This window comes from Chionomys nivalis, chromosome 17, assembly GCF_950005125.1.
Source record: "Chionomys nivalis chromosome 17, mChiNiv1.1, whole genome shotgun sequence".
In the NCBI taxonomy this organism is placed as follows: domain Eukaryota; kingdom Metazoa; phylum Chordata; class Mammalia; order Rodentia; family Cricetidae; genus Chionomys; species Chionomys nivalis.
Window position 1 is genome coordinate 19,702,867 of NC_080102.1, and position 14,765 is coordinate 19,717,631.

The window sequence follows — 14,765 nt, forward strand, 5'->3', positions numbered from 1 at the left end:
CCAATGTTTACATTCTTGCAATCCCAGAAACTTGGCAAGTCAGGTGCACAGTTGGAATCTACCAATAGGGAAAAGAGGCCCTTAGGGAGGCCAGACAGTAAGACAGTCAGCTCCAGGAGGTGGAACACAATTGGCTTTAACCAACCACAGCAATGCCGTTCCCCTAAGTGGTGGCTGGTGTAGTAAATTCCAGCTGCGCTGTGCAGTGATGAACACCATGACCCAAAGCAACTTGGGGAGGATGGAGTTTACATGCTTATGCATCCAAGTCACGGTTCATTATCGAAGGCAGTCGGGGCAAGAACTCAAACAGGCCAGGAGATTGGAGGTAGGAACTGATGCAGAGGCCATGGAGGGGTGCTGCTGGCTGGCTTTTTCTGTATGGCTTGCTCAGCCTGCTTTCTTTATAAAGCCTAAGACCACCAGCCCAAGAGTGTCCTCACCCACAATAGGCTGGGTCCTCCTCCATTGATCATTACTGTAGAAAATGCCCTACAGGCTTACCTGCTTACAGCCCCATCTTCTAGAAGCCTTTTATCAATGGAGTTCCCTTCTCTCAGATGATGACAGCTTGTGTCAAATTGGCATAAACTAGCCTCTCTTGGGAATTTTGGAAACTAAGTTCCTTTATAATGGGAGATTTGTTTGTGGAAATGAAGCCTCCTGTCCTTCTTACCTTCCTGCTTTATAGGCGATGGCGTTAAGACATGACGGGAGGAGTTTCCGCAGCCATATTGTAGTCATGCAACGAAAAGTTCTCAAAACGCTAAAGATGGAAGGGAACAAAGGAAATGTGATCATCTCTTGAAGATGCCCCGGAGCGGCACCACACATTCTAAATTGCCCGCCATATGCACATTTCTCAAGTAAATGATGAAGTTACTATAGTTTAAATTCTTGTAAGTCAGTCTGTAACTGGAAGCTGAGAGCAAATCTCAGAGGACCTGGATTAGGAGTTTCAGCTAGTCCCCCTCATTGACAGGCACACCCAGGAACAGAAAGAGCTCACTCTTAGTCGGCCAGGAACCGGGACGGACATATGGGCACCTGTTTAGTGCAGGAATCAACACAAGGAGCAGGAAATACTCACGGAGTAAGTGAACTGAAGGACAAAAGAAATAAAAGAAGGCTGGCCGGGCTGTGGTGGCGCACGCCTTTAGTCCCAGCACTTGGGAGGCAGAGGCAGGCAGATCTCTGTGAGTTCGAGGCCAGTCTGGTCTACAAGAGCTAGTTCCAGGACAGGCTCCAAAGCCACAGAGAAACCTTGTCTTGAAGAACAAAAAACAAAGAAAGAAAGAAAGAAAGAAAGAAAGAAAGAAAGAAAGAAAGAAAGAAAGAAAGAAAGAAAGAAAGAAAGAAAGAAATGAAAAAAGGTACAAAGGGACTTGATCACAGTAGGGTGTCTGTCTACTTAATGTCTGGAACACACTGTGCCCTAAGAGTTTATTGATCAGTTTCATTTTTGTGGCTGGAGGGTAAGAATAGGAGATTCCTGTGCCCAGCCTGTTCTATGGCTAACCTACTGTGGTGGTTTGAATGAAAGCTCCCGCCCCCCATAGGCTCACAGGGAGTGTACTATTAAGAGTAGGTGTGCCTTTACCAGAGGAAGTGTGTCATGGGGGGCAGGGCTTTGAGGTTTCAGATGCTCAAGCCAGGCCCAGAGGTTCTTTCTTCCTGGTGGCTGCAGATCTGGATGTAGAACTCTCAGGTTCTTCTCCAGCAACATACTGCCTGTGTGCTGCCTTTCCTCCCACCATGATGACAGTGGGCTAAACCTCTAAATCTGTACGTCAGCCCCAATTAAATGTTTTCCTTTATAAGGCTTGCCATGGTCATAGTGTCTCTTCATAGCAATAGAAACCCCAACTAAGACACTGGGTAACAGATATTTGCCTTTTTGAACACTGTCTCAGGAAGACTATAGATGCACAGAAAGCCTTTATCACTTGCTTCTTAATTCCTGCAGCCTGTTGCTGAAGTGTGAAGGGCGGGATCGAGAGGAATGTGAGCCAGCCACCCAAGAGGAAAGATGCTAGCAGCAGCCTAAGGAGAAAGATGGTAGAACAGAGGTAACACGGCAATCCACACACATCAGTAGAAATGGGTTAATTTATAAGAGAGAGCTAGCCAGTAATAGCTTGAGCCATCAGCCAAGCAAATATATTTAATATTAGCCTCTGAGTGACTATTTCACAAGCGGCTGCGGGGACAGACAGGAGGGAAAGAAACTGGTCCAGCAGGACCAGGCGAGACAGAGAAAAATCCCAGCTACATTGTTAAGGTTCTGGAAGTGACAGCACTTAGGAGCCCCAGGAACCTCCCGAGGTAAGATTTGTGAGGCCTCTCCCCAAGGTGACACAAGCAGTAACAGCTCCTGGGCAGAGGGGACTCCCGACGGGCCAATCAGCCAGCTGCCTACGTGTCCCAGGAGAGGCAACTTTGTGAGTCATCGTCTACTGGGGACAGCTTTGGGGCGCTGCAGATTGAGTCATCTGTGCTTATGCAAGTATCCCTCCACCCATGCTCTGTGGGTAATCCTAATAAACACACTGGTTCCCCAAATTGGACTCTGGTGAAATCACTACCTTCATCCGTCACTGGTACCTTTTCTGGGGTGAATCCATTTGTTCACACCTCCCAAGGGAAAAGTCACTCAACACTCATAAAAGACTAACGATTTCCTGGAAATAATGGGAGGGTACTGTTTCCCTTTCATTCCAGTTCCAGCATCCTTACCCCTTACTCGTGGAAGGGATAAGGCACAATGCGTCTGAAACTGAGCTGGGCAGAAGTGATGGCACACGAGTGTGAGCCAGCCCTCCTCCCCTTCCTCTGCGTTCTTCTTTCTCATCAAACACTTGCTGGCTGCTCTTTGCTCCTCGGGGCAAGGTTTTTTTTTTTTTTTTTTTTTTTTTTTTTTTTTTTTTTTAACGCAAACAGCTGACAGCTTTATTTTCACATTTCACGATGTAAGTGAGCGCTGCACTTTTTCTAATTCCACTTCTCCCCTCCAAACTATTCTGTCAGGAAAGGGGAAGCCTTGCTTGTCATGCAGCTAGAAAACACCCAGGCTCAGCACCGTGATCAACTGCTGAAACAGAACAAGAAATACAAAACTGAGAAAGAGCCTTTCCGCTCTTATCTGTCTGGCCGAGTCATGCCAGGCCGTGTGGGCACCATCATAGGGCGAGCAGGGGGTCTCATCATTGGAGGCCCGGGCATCATGGGCATATGGCCACCCATGGGAGGCCTCATTCCAGGAGCAGGTCCCACAGGCATCATCCCAGGAGGAGGAGGACCCATCATCGGCATCATGGGAGGGCCTCCCATGTGGGGTGCAGGCATCATGCCAGGGCGAGGAGGACCCGGGAGACTGGGGGGAGGCGGGATCATGGCCCCTGCAGGAGGAGGAGCAGAGAATGGAGCTGGAGGTATCTTTCCTTGTTGAAATGCAGCCGTTGTTTTGTCAATCAGGCTCTGGGCCTGCTCTTCCATCCATTTCTGGTAGTAGTCTTTCACGTTCTCCTTGTGCTTCCGACCGCTGCAGTGTGTCTTTCTCACAGATGGAGAATCATGGGTAAGATACGTATCACAGTAGTCACAATAAAACTTAGGCATGTTGCTCCGCAGGCCGTTGGCTCCGGGGCAAGGTTTTCATCCATGTAAATGTCACGGTAAGCGGTCTAGCATGTGGCATGGTGAAGGAGTGCTGGAAGCCAGGTCTCCTTTCTAATGTGGCTTCATGTGACCAAGCTGGTAATTTCGATTTATACTTCTATCAGATATGCTCAGCTGGCTTCCCAACTGACTTCTCAACACATTTTAGAAAGTTATTTTTGGGCGCATGTTAATTATACATAATATGAAGTTTCACTGTGACATTTCCATTCATGTATAATGTACTTTGAACCCGTTCGCCCCATCTTTGCTCTCTTCCATTTCATTAATCCCTTTTTTTTAACAAGTTTAAAAATCTGTTCAGAACATGCAGGCACAAAAAATACAAAATGGTACAGAACTGGGGAGATGGCTCCATGGATAAAGGCTCTGCTTGTCACCAAGCCTGAAGACCTGAGTTTTGTCTGAATGATTTACATGATGGAAGGAAAGAACCGGCTCTTGAAGTTTCTCTCTAGCCTCCATATGCATGTCATCATGTGTGTGCACACATGCTCAATTTCATACACACACACATACCCTCACATGTATGCACCAAATAAATACAAATGTAACAAAAAGAATAGAGGGGTTAGAGAGATGGCTGAGTGATTCAGAGCACAGACTGCTCTTGCAAAGGACCAGGGATCTATTCTCAGAACCTATGTGGTGGCTGAAAACTACGTAACTCCAGTCCCATGGGATACGGTGCCCTCTTCTGACCCCTGAAAGCACTGCCTGCACACAGCACATGGACACATATACATGCAGTTACACACATGTAATAAAAGTCAAACACATGTAATAAAAATAAATTTAAAAAAAGAACTCAGGAGCTGGGCAGTGGTGGCGCACGCCTTTAATCCCAGCACTTGGGAGGCAGAGGCAGGCGGATCTCTGTGAGTTCGAGACCAGCCTGGTCTACAAGAGCTAGTTCCAGGACAGGCTCCAAAACCACAGAGAAACCCTGTCTCAAAAAAAAAAAAAACCAAAAACAACAACAAAAAAACAACAAAAAAACAAACAAACAAAAAAAGAACTCAGGGCAGGTACACATATGAACATGTATACAAGACCCTGGACAAGCTCAAGCTCGACAAAATACCAGCCAGGGTTTGGGGGAAATGGGCACAAAGTCTCACCCCTATTTGAGGGGACATTGGTCACTGGTAGCTGCTGTGGGAGCTAGTGTCAGTTCTGTTAAGGGCGTGAACCCTGGTAGGTAGGCCAGCGCTCCAGAGCAGGCCTCAAGTCCAAGAGTATCTGAATGGCACACACTAGATTGGATTTTAAAAAGAGAGGGAGCGAGAAAACAGGGAATTGGATGGGTAGGTAGATGGAAGCACACCTGGGACAAGGTAGATGAATATGATCCAAATACATTATATGAAATTATCAGAAGCCGGGCGGTGGTGGCGCACGCCTTTAATCCCAGCACTCGGGAGGCAGAGGCAGGCGGATCTCTGTGAGTTCGAGACCAGCCTTGTCTACAGAGCTAGTTCCAGGACAGGCTCCAAAACCACAGAGAAACCCTGTCTCGAAAAAGCAAAAAAAAAAAAACAAAAAAAAAAAAGAAATTATCAGAGAATAAATGACAACATTATGTTTAACAAAGAATTTAGGGCTGAGCAGTGATGACACACACCCTTGATCCTAGCACTTGAGAGGCAGAAGCAGGTCGGTCTCTGTGAGTTCAACACCAGCCTGGTCTATAGATTGAGTTCCAGGACTGGCTCCATAGCTACAGAGAAAACTTACACCGGAAAAAAAAAAAAAAAAAAAAAAAAGAATTAGGTAGATACAAATAACTGTACTGCACATTTTCTATTTGCTTTCTGTCCCACCAGATAATTTATTTCTGAATTAATAATTAACTCTTGAATGATGTCTGCCAACTTGCCTAACAAATGTTCTTTCAAAGGACCCAAATCAGGGATGCTTACAACTAACGGCCTATTCCAGGTGATCTGATGCCCTCTTCTGGCCCCTGCAGGTACTGCACTCATGTTACACACACACACACACACACACACACACCTTTATAAAATAGAGTCAAGAATAGTTGGGAAAAATATATGCACTGAGGTGAAAAGGACTGTATGTTTGTTCTCTACGTGAGCAGATAAAAAGTGGCTCTAATGAAGAATTTGAAAATAAAGTTGGTCCTTGGGTAAAGCAACCCAAGGTTAGGGACAGCTCTCCTAGAACATCTTCCTAGACAGAGAAGTATATGAAGACTAGCAGAAAGACTAAGACAGTTTTTATTGAGCCAGAGTTCAAGAAAATGATGGTTCACCTTGCAAGGAGGGGCAGAGAATAAAGAGCCAGCCACTTCAAGTCTCCATCCAGGGAGGTTTTTATTGGACATTAAAACTGGACTCCAGGCTGGGAGGTGGTAATGCACTTTGTTAGTACCAGCACTTGGGAGGCAGAGGCAGGTGGATCTCTGAATTTGAGGAAAGACTGACCTACAGATCAAGGTCATTTGCTGAGACTAGATTCAACCATATTTTCCTATCCCAGCAGTAGCTGGAGTTTAGTCTGTTTTTGTTTTCATGTTTTTTTTTTTTTTTGAAGGCTTGATTTCATTTTTACATTGTGTGCCATGTGAGGGGGAAGCAATGCTTTTGAATGCAGCACATTCTGATTCTTATGTCCTTGAGGGTCAGCTTGAGGGTAACCGCCTTAGCTAGGATAAAGGTCAGCTGGTAGACAGGTCACCTATTTTAATAAATCCAGTTTTACTGGGACATGTCTGTGCCTAGTTGCTTATTTTACATATGGCTATTCTCTCTCTCTCTCTCTCTCTCTCTCTCTCTCTCTCTCTCTCTCTCTCTCTCTCTCTCATTTTTTTGTTTTTTGTTTTTTTGAGACAGGGTTTCTCTGTAGCTTTGGAGCCTGTCCTGGAACTAGCTCTTGTAGAACAGGCTGGCCTTGAACTCACAGAGATTCGCCTGCCTCTGCCTCCTGAGTGCTGGGATTAAAGGCATGCACCACCACCGCCCGACTTATTCTCTTGCTCCTTTGGCAGAGATGAATGGTTGTGACAGGAACTGCATGGCCCACAGCATTAAATATAGCATATACTATCTGGTCCTTGGTACAGCAAAGTCAATTACCCCTGGCCAAGATAATCCAATCCATTTCTTATTATTAAATACCTCCCACGATGTAATGAATCCATTTTAGAATTTTCCAGTAACAGGTTTCTTTTTTTTTTTTTTTTTTTGGTTTTTCGAGACAGGGTTTCTCTGTGGCTTTGGAGCCTGTCCTGGAACTAGCTCTGTAGACCAGGCTGGTCTCGAACTCACAGAGATCCGCCTGCCTCTGCCTCCCGAGTGCTGGGATCAGTAACAGGTTTCTTATTGCCACACTATGAAACCCTGCCAGGCCTGGCCTCCATTTTATATACCATGCAGCCATTCTGCAGTTGAGGCTTACACATCCAGGGAGTTTTGTCTGCCAGCTGGCAGGTGTTTTTTACCCACAAACCTGGTTCTTGTACCCAGCCTGAGTCCAGTTTTCTTACCAGTTAGCTTTGCACCGGTCAGGTCCAGTTGGGACTAGAATCCCTCAGAGCTGCCCCAGGACTAAAAGGAGTGTTTTTGTTTGTTGGTTTTAATGGAGGTGGGGCATTAGATGGGCTTTGGAATCTTTGGAAGGGGCCAAGAAATAGATTGTGAGCCAAGCCTCCAGGAATGTCTCTCACAACTGTTGTTATTGCCCCTGCAGTTTCACAGAGTCTGGGAATTAAATGTTTAATTTTCTCAGTTGTATAAGTCTGTTCCCTCTGCTTTAATAAAATACTCTGGACTGTTGGGGCTAGATGACAGAAATTCACTCTCACTGCCCTGGAGGTCAGATGTCCAAAGTCAAGCTGTCTTCGGTGTTGGTTTCTGGTGAGGCCTCTCCTGGCTTGTGTTGGGCCCTGTCTATGGGAACCCCAAGAGCCCACCAAGGAGACTGACTAACCAAAATGCAAAAGCAAGGTTTATTGTTTGGACAATACATGCCAGGGACCTCGTCAAAGCAACTGGCGCAGCAGCGGCAAGAGGAGGTCCCCTGCCCTTCTAGGGGGCATTAAAGGCAAAACCCAGAAAAGTTACATTAGCAGGGTGTGGGGTGATGGGTTCAATCCTGATTGGCTCGTGTCTAGGGCCTTTTCAGAAATTTTATTTTCGAACCTCACCTGTTGCTTGTCAAATTTTTTTATCGGCTGACCTTTGGGTGAGGACATTCTGCGGTCATCTGTACTCTCCAGGTGGCTACCCTGTTACTTTTGCCCCTAGGCATTTCTGAGGACTGAAATGTTTTACAGGAAATAGCTTACACAAGACACAAGTAGGAGGCAGAGGACAAAATGGAGGAACTCTGGTTCTTCAACTTGCAGACTGCTTGGGACAGGGAAACACGCTCACAGTGATGGAAACAGCATAATGGAAGCCTCTATCTTGGATTTGTGACTCTACCGATGATGGTGGTGGTTGTGACGGTAAATCTGACAATGCCCTGACAGCGAAGAAAACTACAGTTTCGAGCCAGGCCCTAACCCGAGGCACCTGAGAACTGAGAGAGGAACATGAAACAAGAATAGTCAAATATCCCAGAAAAGAAGTTCTCCGGGCCTCTAAGGGTTATGGTGAAAGAACTTACCCATCCATCCCCATTTCCTAGAGAAGGGTATTGGTGGAAACTTCCTGTTATGTCTTCCGGGTCTGGCGAGGGCGTCTAAAACCCTGGGTTGGTGGGGCCTAAAGAGGCGGGTATTTTTCTTCAAGACAGTTGGGGCGACTTGGGGTGCAGGGAACCTGAGCTACTTCCAGGGAAAGGAGGCTTTGGGCGCTCCTGGACAGGGTTCTACAGCTGCAGGGCGCAGGCGCGGGAGCGGGCGCAGCACCTCCCTGGGACTGGCCTGACCGGTTTCCCGCGGAAACAACCCTCTTCGTCTAGTCTGCACAGATGCGCAGAAGCCCGAAGGCTCTCAGACAAGTACTGCCCACCATCTTCACCTGTTCGCCCTGTAACCGCCCAAGCCAACCTACTCTGTGCAGGGGCACCTTAAGGACTGCCCTTCCCTGCCATGCATGGCCTGGATGTGCCTGTTGTGCCAAACCAGTGTTCCCGGGGCTCCTTTACTAGCGAATTTAATAATATCTTAGGGAAAAGTGGTGAGATACGAATCTGCCACACGGACTTATTGCCTGTTAATTACTTAGATAGAAATGAGTATAGCACATTTAGCAACTGTCCGTTTTCTGTGTTTGGGTTTTTTTTTTTTTTTTTTTTTTTAGAATTGCTTTATGTGTATGAGTGTTTTTGCCTGCAAATATGTGCACCATGTACGTACATGGCTGGTGCCCACGGAAGCCAGAAGAGGGCGTCGGGTCCCTTGGAACTGGAGTTTCAATGGCTGAATGCCACTATGTGGGTGGGTGCTGGGAATCAAATCCAAGTCCCCTAGAAGAGCAGCCAGTGCGCTGGAGAATGAGCCACCTCTCCAGCCCTCTTCATTTTGTTTGCATTGGGGTGTTTCCCTTTTATTCTCGTCAAACTCTGCAGATGTAATTTCAACCTCTTTCCCCTTTATAACAAACCAGCACTTAATTGCTATGTGGTCTTGTTGGTTCACTAAGTCTCAAGAGTTGATGAAGGTACTCTTTGGGGATCATTTGTCCTTGGGAAATAATAGTCAGCTCTGTTTCCTGCTTTGGGTTGTGGGGATACGTGGTGTGAAAGGCAGTGTCCAATCAGCTTGGGACTCAGGCCTGCTCTCCCACTTTCTGGTTGTGTGACCTTGGGAAATTCTTTAATACCTTGGGCACACCTGTAAAAACAGCCAGAAGATGGCTTAGATAAAAATCTAAAGTGGTTCGAACACCTCAGGCTGATAAGAGAATTAGTAACAGTGCTTTATTTTATTGCTTGGAAGGTACAGGCAGCAGTAGGGGAAGAATTAACATTGTCTATGAACACCTTTGTCAATCCCTTCCGGCTTCTATTTCCTCCTAAATCATGCTTGCTGTTCATTATGTTCTGAAATGAATGCTGTGTCCATGTGACCCTGGGTGATCGCATTTCCTAATCCTCTAAGTGGATCAGAGTTTGTTGTTAGCTGCAGAAGATAGCTTAGGCTAACGTGTATATTGGAGACTCTAGAAGCAATGGGGTGCAGGGAGGTATGTCCTCTTTTGACTCCTTTGTATTTAGGAATTATTGGATGGGATTACTCTAGCCGTGCATTTTCAACAACTTTCTTGTTGTGGGTTACATACATGTTCTTTTTGAAACTGATTGCAAAGTCTGCCTTTTTATTGTCAACAACCAACATATCCTTTGACCGTAAACAAGGTTCTTTCTCTTCATTGCTTCTTGCACCTGCTTATGAATTCCCTGATTTCTTTATGTTGTATTATTCACGCTCTTTCCAACAAACACTGTCCTCTTTAATTTAAAGGGTTTCCAAGTCACATGTGGACATTATTAGTATTCATTCATTGAGAATACTATGAATGCTTTAATGCAAGGATAGTTAAGACAAATAATGATTAGGTTAGCATTATAAATACTTTTTGTTGTTGTTGTTGTGGGACTGGAGAGATGGACGAGCAGTTAAGAGCACTGGCTGCACTTCCAGAGGACCTGGGTTTATTTCCCGGAACCCACAAGGTGATTTACTACACTGGTAACTCCAGCTCAGGGGATCTGATACTCTCTCTGCCTTCCATAGGACTGCACAGACACACAAGCAGACAAACACTCATATACATAAAATAACTGTAAATCTTTAAAAAATATTTTTAGTTCTAATAGGAATAAGAGACTGACTCTTAATTTCGAACACTTATGTCTAGAAGAAGACTTCCTGAAAGGACTTCTAATGGACCGTGCTCCTCATTTTCATTCTTTTGTTGTGAAGGTTGAGAAGGGAGGTAGAGAGTATACTTAATAAATACTTCTAACTACGTAAGTATAAGATAAAATAAGCATTCCTCCCCAAGTTGCTTTTAGCTGTGGCATTTTATCATAGTAATGGAAACTCAAGGTAACACTGGGCTGTGGTGATTCACACCTTTAATTCCAGATGTGGGAGGCAGAGGCAGGCAGGTCTCTGTGGGATTGAGGCCAGCCTGATCTATAAAGGGAGTTCCAGGACAACCAGAAAAACGTTGTCTCCAACCCCCCCCCAAAAAAAAAGAAAAAAAAGGAAAGAAACTCAAGATAAGAAATCTTCAAGCACACATATATACAGACTTAAAAAAGGTTTTTCTATGAAATGCTTTATGAGGTTTTTCATTGTTATTCTCTCTTGCTTCAGTTCAGAATTTCCTTATCAGGCAAGATAAGGGACTATGCTTTATCTTATATTTATTATTATTATTTTTAAAATTCTTGTAGGCAGCCGGGCGGTGGTGGCGCACGCCTTTAATCCCAGCACTTGGGAGGCAGAGGCAGGTGGATCTCTCTGAGTTTGAGACCAGCCTGGTCTACAAGAGCTAGTTTCAGGACAGGCTCCAAAACCACAGAGAAGCCCTGTCTCGAAAAAAAAAAAAAATTCTTGTAGGAGATGAAATTAAGGGTAATTTGGGGACTGTTCAAATCAGTACACCAAGGCAGATAAACTGAAAGGGAAAGCTCCATAATGCTATTAAAGATGTGGGATACAGAATTCCAAGCAGGGAAATACAGAGGAAATGCTGACACGCTTTCAGGGCGATGAGATTTGGTGTCATGGTTCATATGAGAATGACGTCAAGTCAGAGAAATGGTAAGATTCTATAGGGAAAGAAGGGGAACAACCTTACCATGGGAGGATGGGGTTCAGGAGAACACATCAGCACCTCTGTCCAGTGGAATTCACCTGTGGAGAGAAGTCCTACAAATGCTAAAGCCTGGCAAAGCCTCAGCAATAATCCTGCGTGCACACCAGAGGACACACGTGGAGGAAAACTGTATACCTGTCCTGCATGTGGGAAAAGCTTTCTAACAGTTCCCAGCACTTAAGAACACACAGAGGAGAGAAGCCCCTCCTGCATAACGAGCGTGGGAAAGCTACAGTGATACTTCCCATCTTATTCCCCACCAGAGAACTCACACAGGAGAGAACCTTTACAAGTGTCCCGCCACCCGTGGGAAGGATGTCAGTAGCAGCTCTCGCCTAAAGCAGCATCACAGATCACATCCCAGTGAGAGGCCATATGGATGCCGTTTGTAGGAAAGGCCTCAGTCACAGCTATGTTCTAATAGAACACAGGACTCACACTGGAGGAAACCCCTACAGGTGCCCCAATGACGGGAAGAACTTCAGTCAGGGTTCCAGCCTGATTCGCCACCAGCAAACGCACACAGGTGGAAAACCCTATACATGTCGTGGGCGTGGAGGCGCCTTTGGTTTCTAATTCCACTCTAATAAGCAACAGAGAATACATACATGAGAAAACCCCTAAGGCTGTCCAGAATGTTGAATAACCTTTAGTTGAGGTTCAAACCTTCTAACAAACCAGAAAATGAACACAGGAAAGAAATCCTCTGGTGCTACAGAACATGAAGAAAGCGTGCCTCAGAGCTACAGCGGAAGGAGGAGTGCAGAGTCCAGCTGGGAGAGACACCATGTAAGTGCTGGGAATGTGGAAACAGTTTTGGCCTTAGCTCCCACTTCATTAGACACCAGAAAACACACACTGGAGAGAAGCCTTACACGTGTTCTGGGCGCTAGAAGTCTTTCAGTCAGAGCTCAACCCTACTGATTCACCAAAGGACACACGCGGGAGAGAAGCCTTGTAAGTGTCCTGACTGCGGCGAGTCCTTCAGTTAGACGCTCAATGTGATCAGGCACCAGAGAACCCACATAGGAGAGAAGCCTTACAGATGTGCTGACTGTGAAATGCTTCGGCAGGAGTGCATACCCCCGTCAGCACTCAAGACCCATGTCCAGCCTTTCTAGCCTCCTCAAGGGGTGATTTTCTTCATGAGTGGACCCAAGGAAGCTGTTCCAGAGAATGGTCCCGATCCTTCCATTTCCAGCCTCAAATTCTTGAGTCCCAGGGCCTGGCTGGGTTCTTTTTTTCTCCTTATTAGACCATTAGAATTAAGGTGCTCTATGCTCACTGTCCTCTGAAGTTTCTTTGTTGTGTTTGCCAAACAATCTGGAAAAAAACAGCGTCCAAGTTTAATGAACAGCAAGGCCCACATCAACACGGTATGAGATCATCAGTGAGAGATACCTCTAAGAAAAGGTAGACATCATTATCATTAAAAAAAATTTGAAGCCAGGCAGTGATGGTGCAAGCCCTTAATCCCAACATTCCAGAGGCAGAGGCAGGTGGATCTCTGAGTTGGAGGCCAACCTGATCAATCTACAGAGGGAGTTCCAGGACAGCCAGGGCTACACAGAGAAACTTTGTCTCTAAATAAATAAATAAAGCTATAAAAATCAAGGTGAGATAGAAATAGCTTCAAAGAAAAATATAAAGAGTATTCCTATGTGTAGGCAGGGCTGGTGGGACAGAAAGCCCCACCTACACTCAGGACTAAGCAAAAAGACAAGTGGAAGCTGGGACTGCAATTGAATTATTGTATTTTGTCTGAACAAATGGAGATAGTTCATTACGTGCTTTGTGGGCCTACCCAGGGAAAGATAAGTTTAAGCAAATGATGCGATTTCTTGAATGTTTTCTGTGCCTAAAAAAGAAAATACCCATTTAAATTTTTTTTCATTTGTTTTTCAAGATAGGATTTCTCTGTGTAGCTCTGGCTTTCCTGGAACTTGCCCTGCAAACCAGGCTGGCCTTGAACTCAGAGATCTGCTTGCTTCTGCCTTGCCTTTGAGTGCTGGGATTAAAGGTGTGTGCCACCATGCTTGGCTCAAATCCCATTTTAAATGTGGACAGTCTTTTCCCTGAGTTAATTCTGTGTTTAACCTTTGGATACGAGTCCTCAGCTTTAGGAGCGGCAGTTTTATTTTGCCTCTTGGTTTGGTTTATGCATCTGACAACCGAGAATTCATCCTATCCTATGTCCTGTGGAAATGTGCATTTGAAAGTATTAGATACATCTTATTTTCTCTTACTAGTGGCCAAAGATGATACACAATTAGGAAGGTCAAGACTCCTTTAAATTCCCCAGGATTTCAGCTTATGTTGGATTCAAGAAATATTTCATGAACATGGAGAGATGTACATGAGGAATGTGGAGCTAGGGACAGAAAGTGGCTGCACATGCCTTTATTCCAGCACTTGGGAGGCAGAGGCAGGTGGATCTCTGTGAGTTTGAGACCAGCCTGGTCTACAGAGTGAGTTGCAGGACAGCCAGGACTGTTACACAGAGAAACCCTGTCTGGAAAAACCAAAAAAAGAAAAAAAAAAAAAAAAGGCAATGTGGAGTTAGGGCTGGAAAGATGGCTCAGCAGTTAAGAGCACTGACTGCTCTTCCTGAGGTCCTGAGTTCAAGTCCTAGAAGTCATATGGCGGTTATTACTGTAGTACCATGGGATCTAATGCCTTCTACTGATGTGCAGATGTACATGTATACAAAATGCATAAATTAAATAAGTCAAAAAAAAAAAAAGAAATGCGGAGCTACATAGGATCAATTGTGGCTGCGGTAAACGGCGTGCACAGGGGGGAGGAATAACTAGTTACATGAGTTTTATTTCTTTCCTTATGATACAGCATACTGGTTAAACAATTGTACCTTTTTGAATTGTTGCAAGACTAAAAAGGACAGCAGAAACTAACAAAGATATGGGACAAGTATTTAAGGGTGAGTTTCTACTTTTATAAAGAAGGTAAACATCGAATTTTACACTTTACTTTTGTAGGTCATGAAATATTGCCACAATTATAAATAGTAACCTCCCAGGGCAAGGTCTTGCAGAATTAACATGGACACAGGTAACTAAGAAGTCAATGAATGTTTGATAATTCAATGGTACCGTTGAGGAACTCGGTTGCAAGGTTGCATGGCAGTAGTTGTGGGGCTATAAAATGATCAGTGTCATGAACTATGGTAGATAAACCGCTCACCTCCTTCACCTGTGAAGCAAAGGTAAATAAATACCTCTTTGGGAAGGTGGCTGTAAAGTTTGAATAAATGTTTGCAAAGCTTCTGGC

General features: G+C 45.1%; 1 protein-coding gene across 1 annotated transcript; it reads right to left on the bottom strand.

Moving 5' to 3' along the window:
• Positions 1 to 2,931: 2,931 nt before the first annotated feature.
• LOC130888970 (U1 small nuclear ribonucleoprotein C) lies at positions 2,932 to 3,634 on the bottom strand. The gene has a single exon (XM_057792387.1). It carries the CDS (start codon positions 3,616 to 3,618, stop codon positions 3,139 to 3,141), a length of 480 nt encoding a protein of 159 aa, XP_057648370.1. The 5' UTR covers positions 3,619 to 3,634; the 3' UTR covers positions 2,932 to 3,138.
• Positions 3,635 to 14,765: the final 11,131 nt, after the last annotated feature.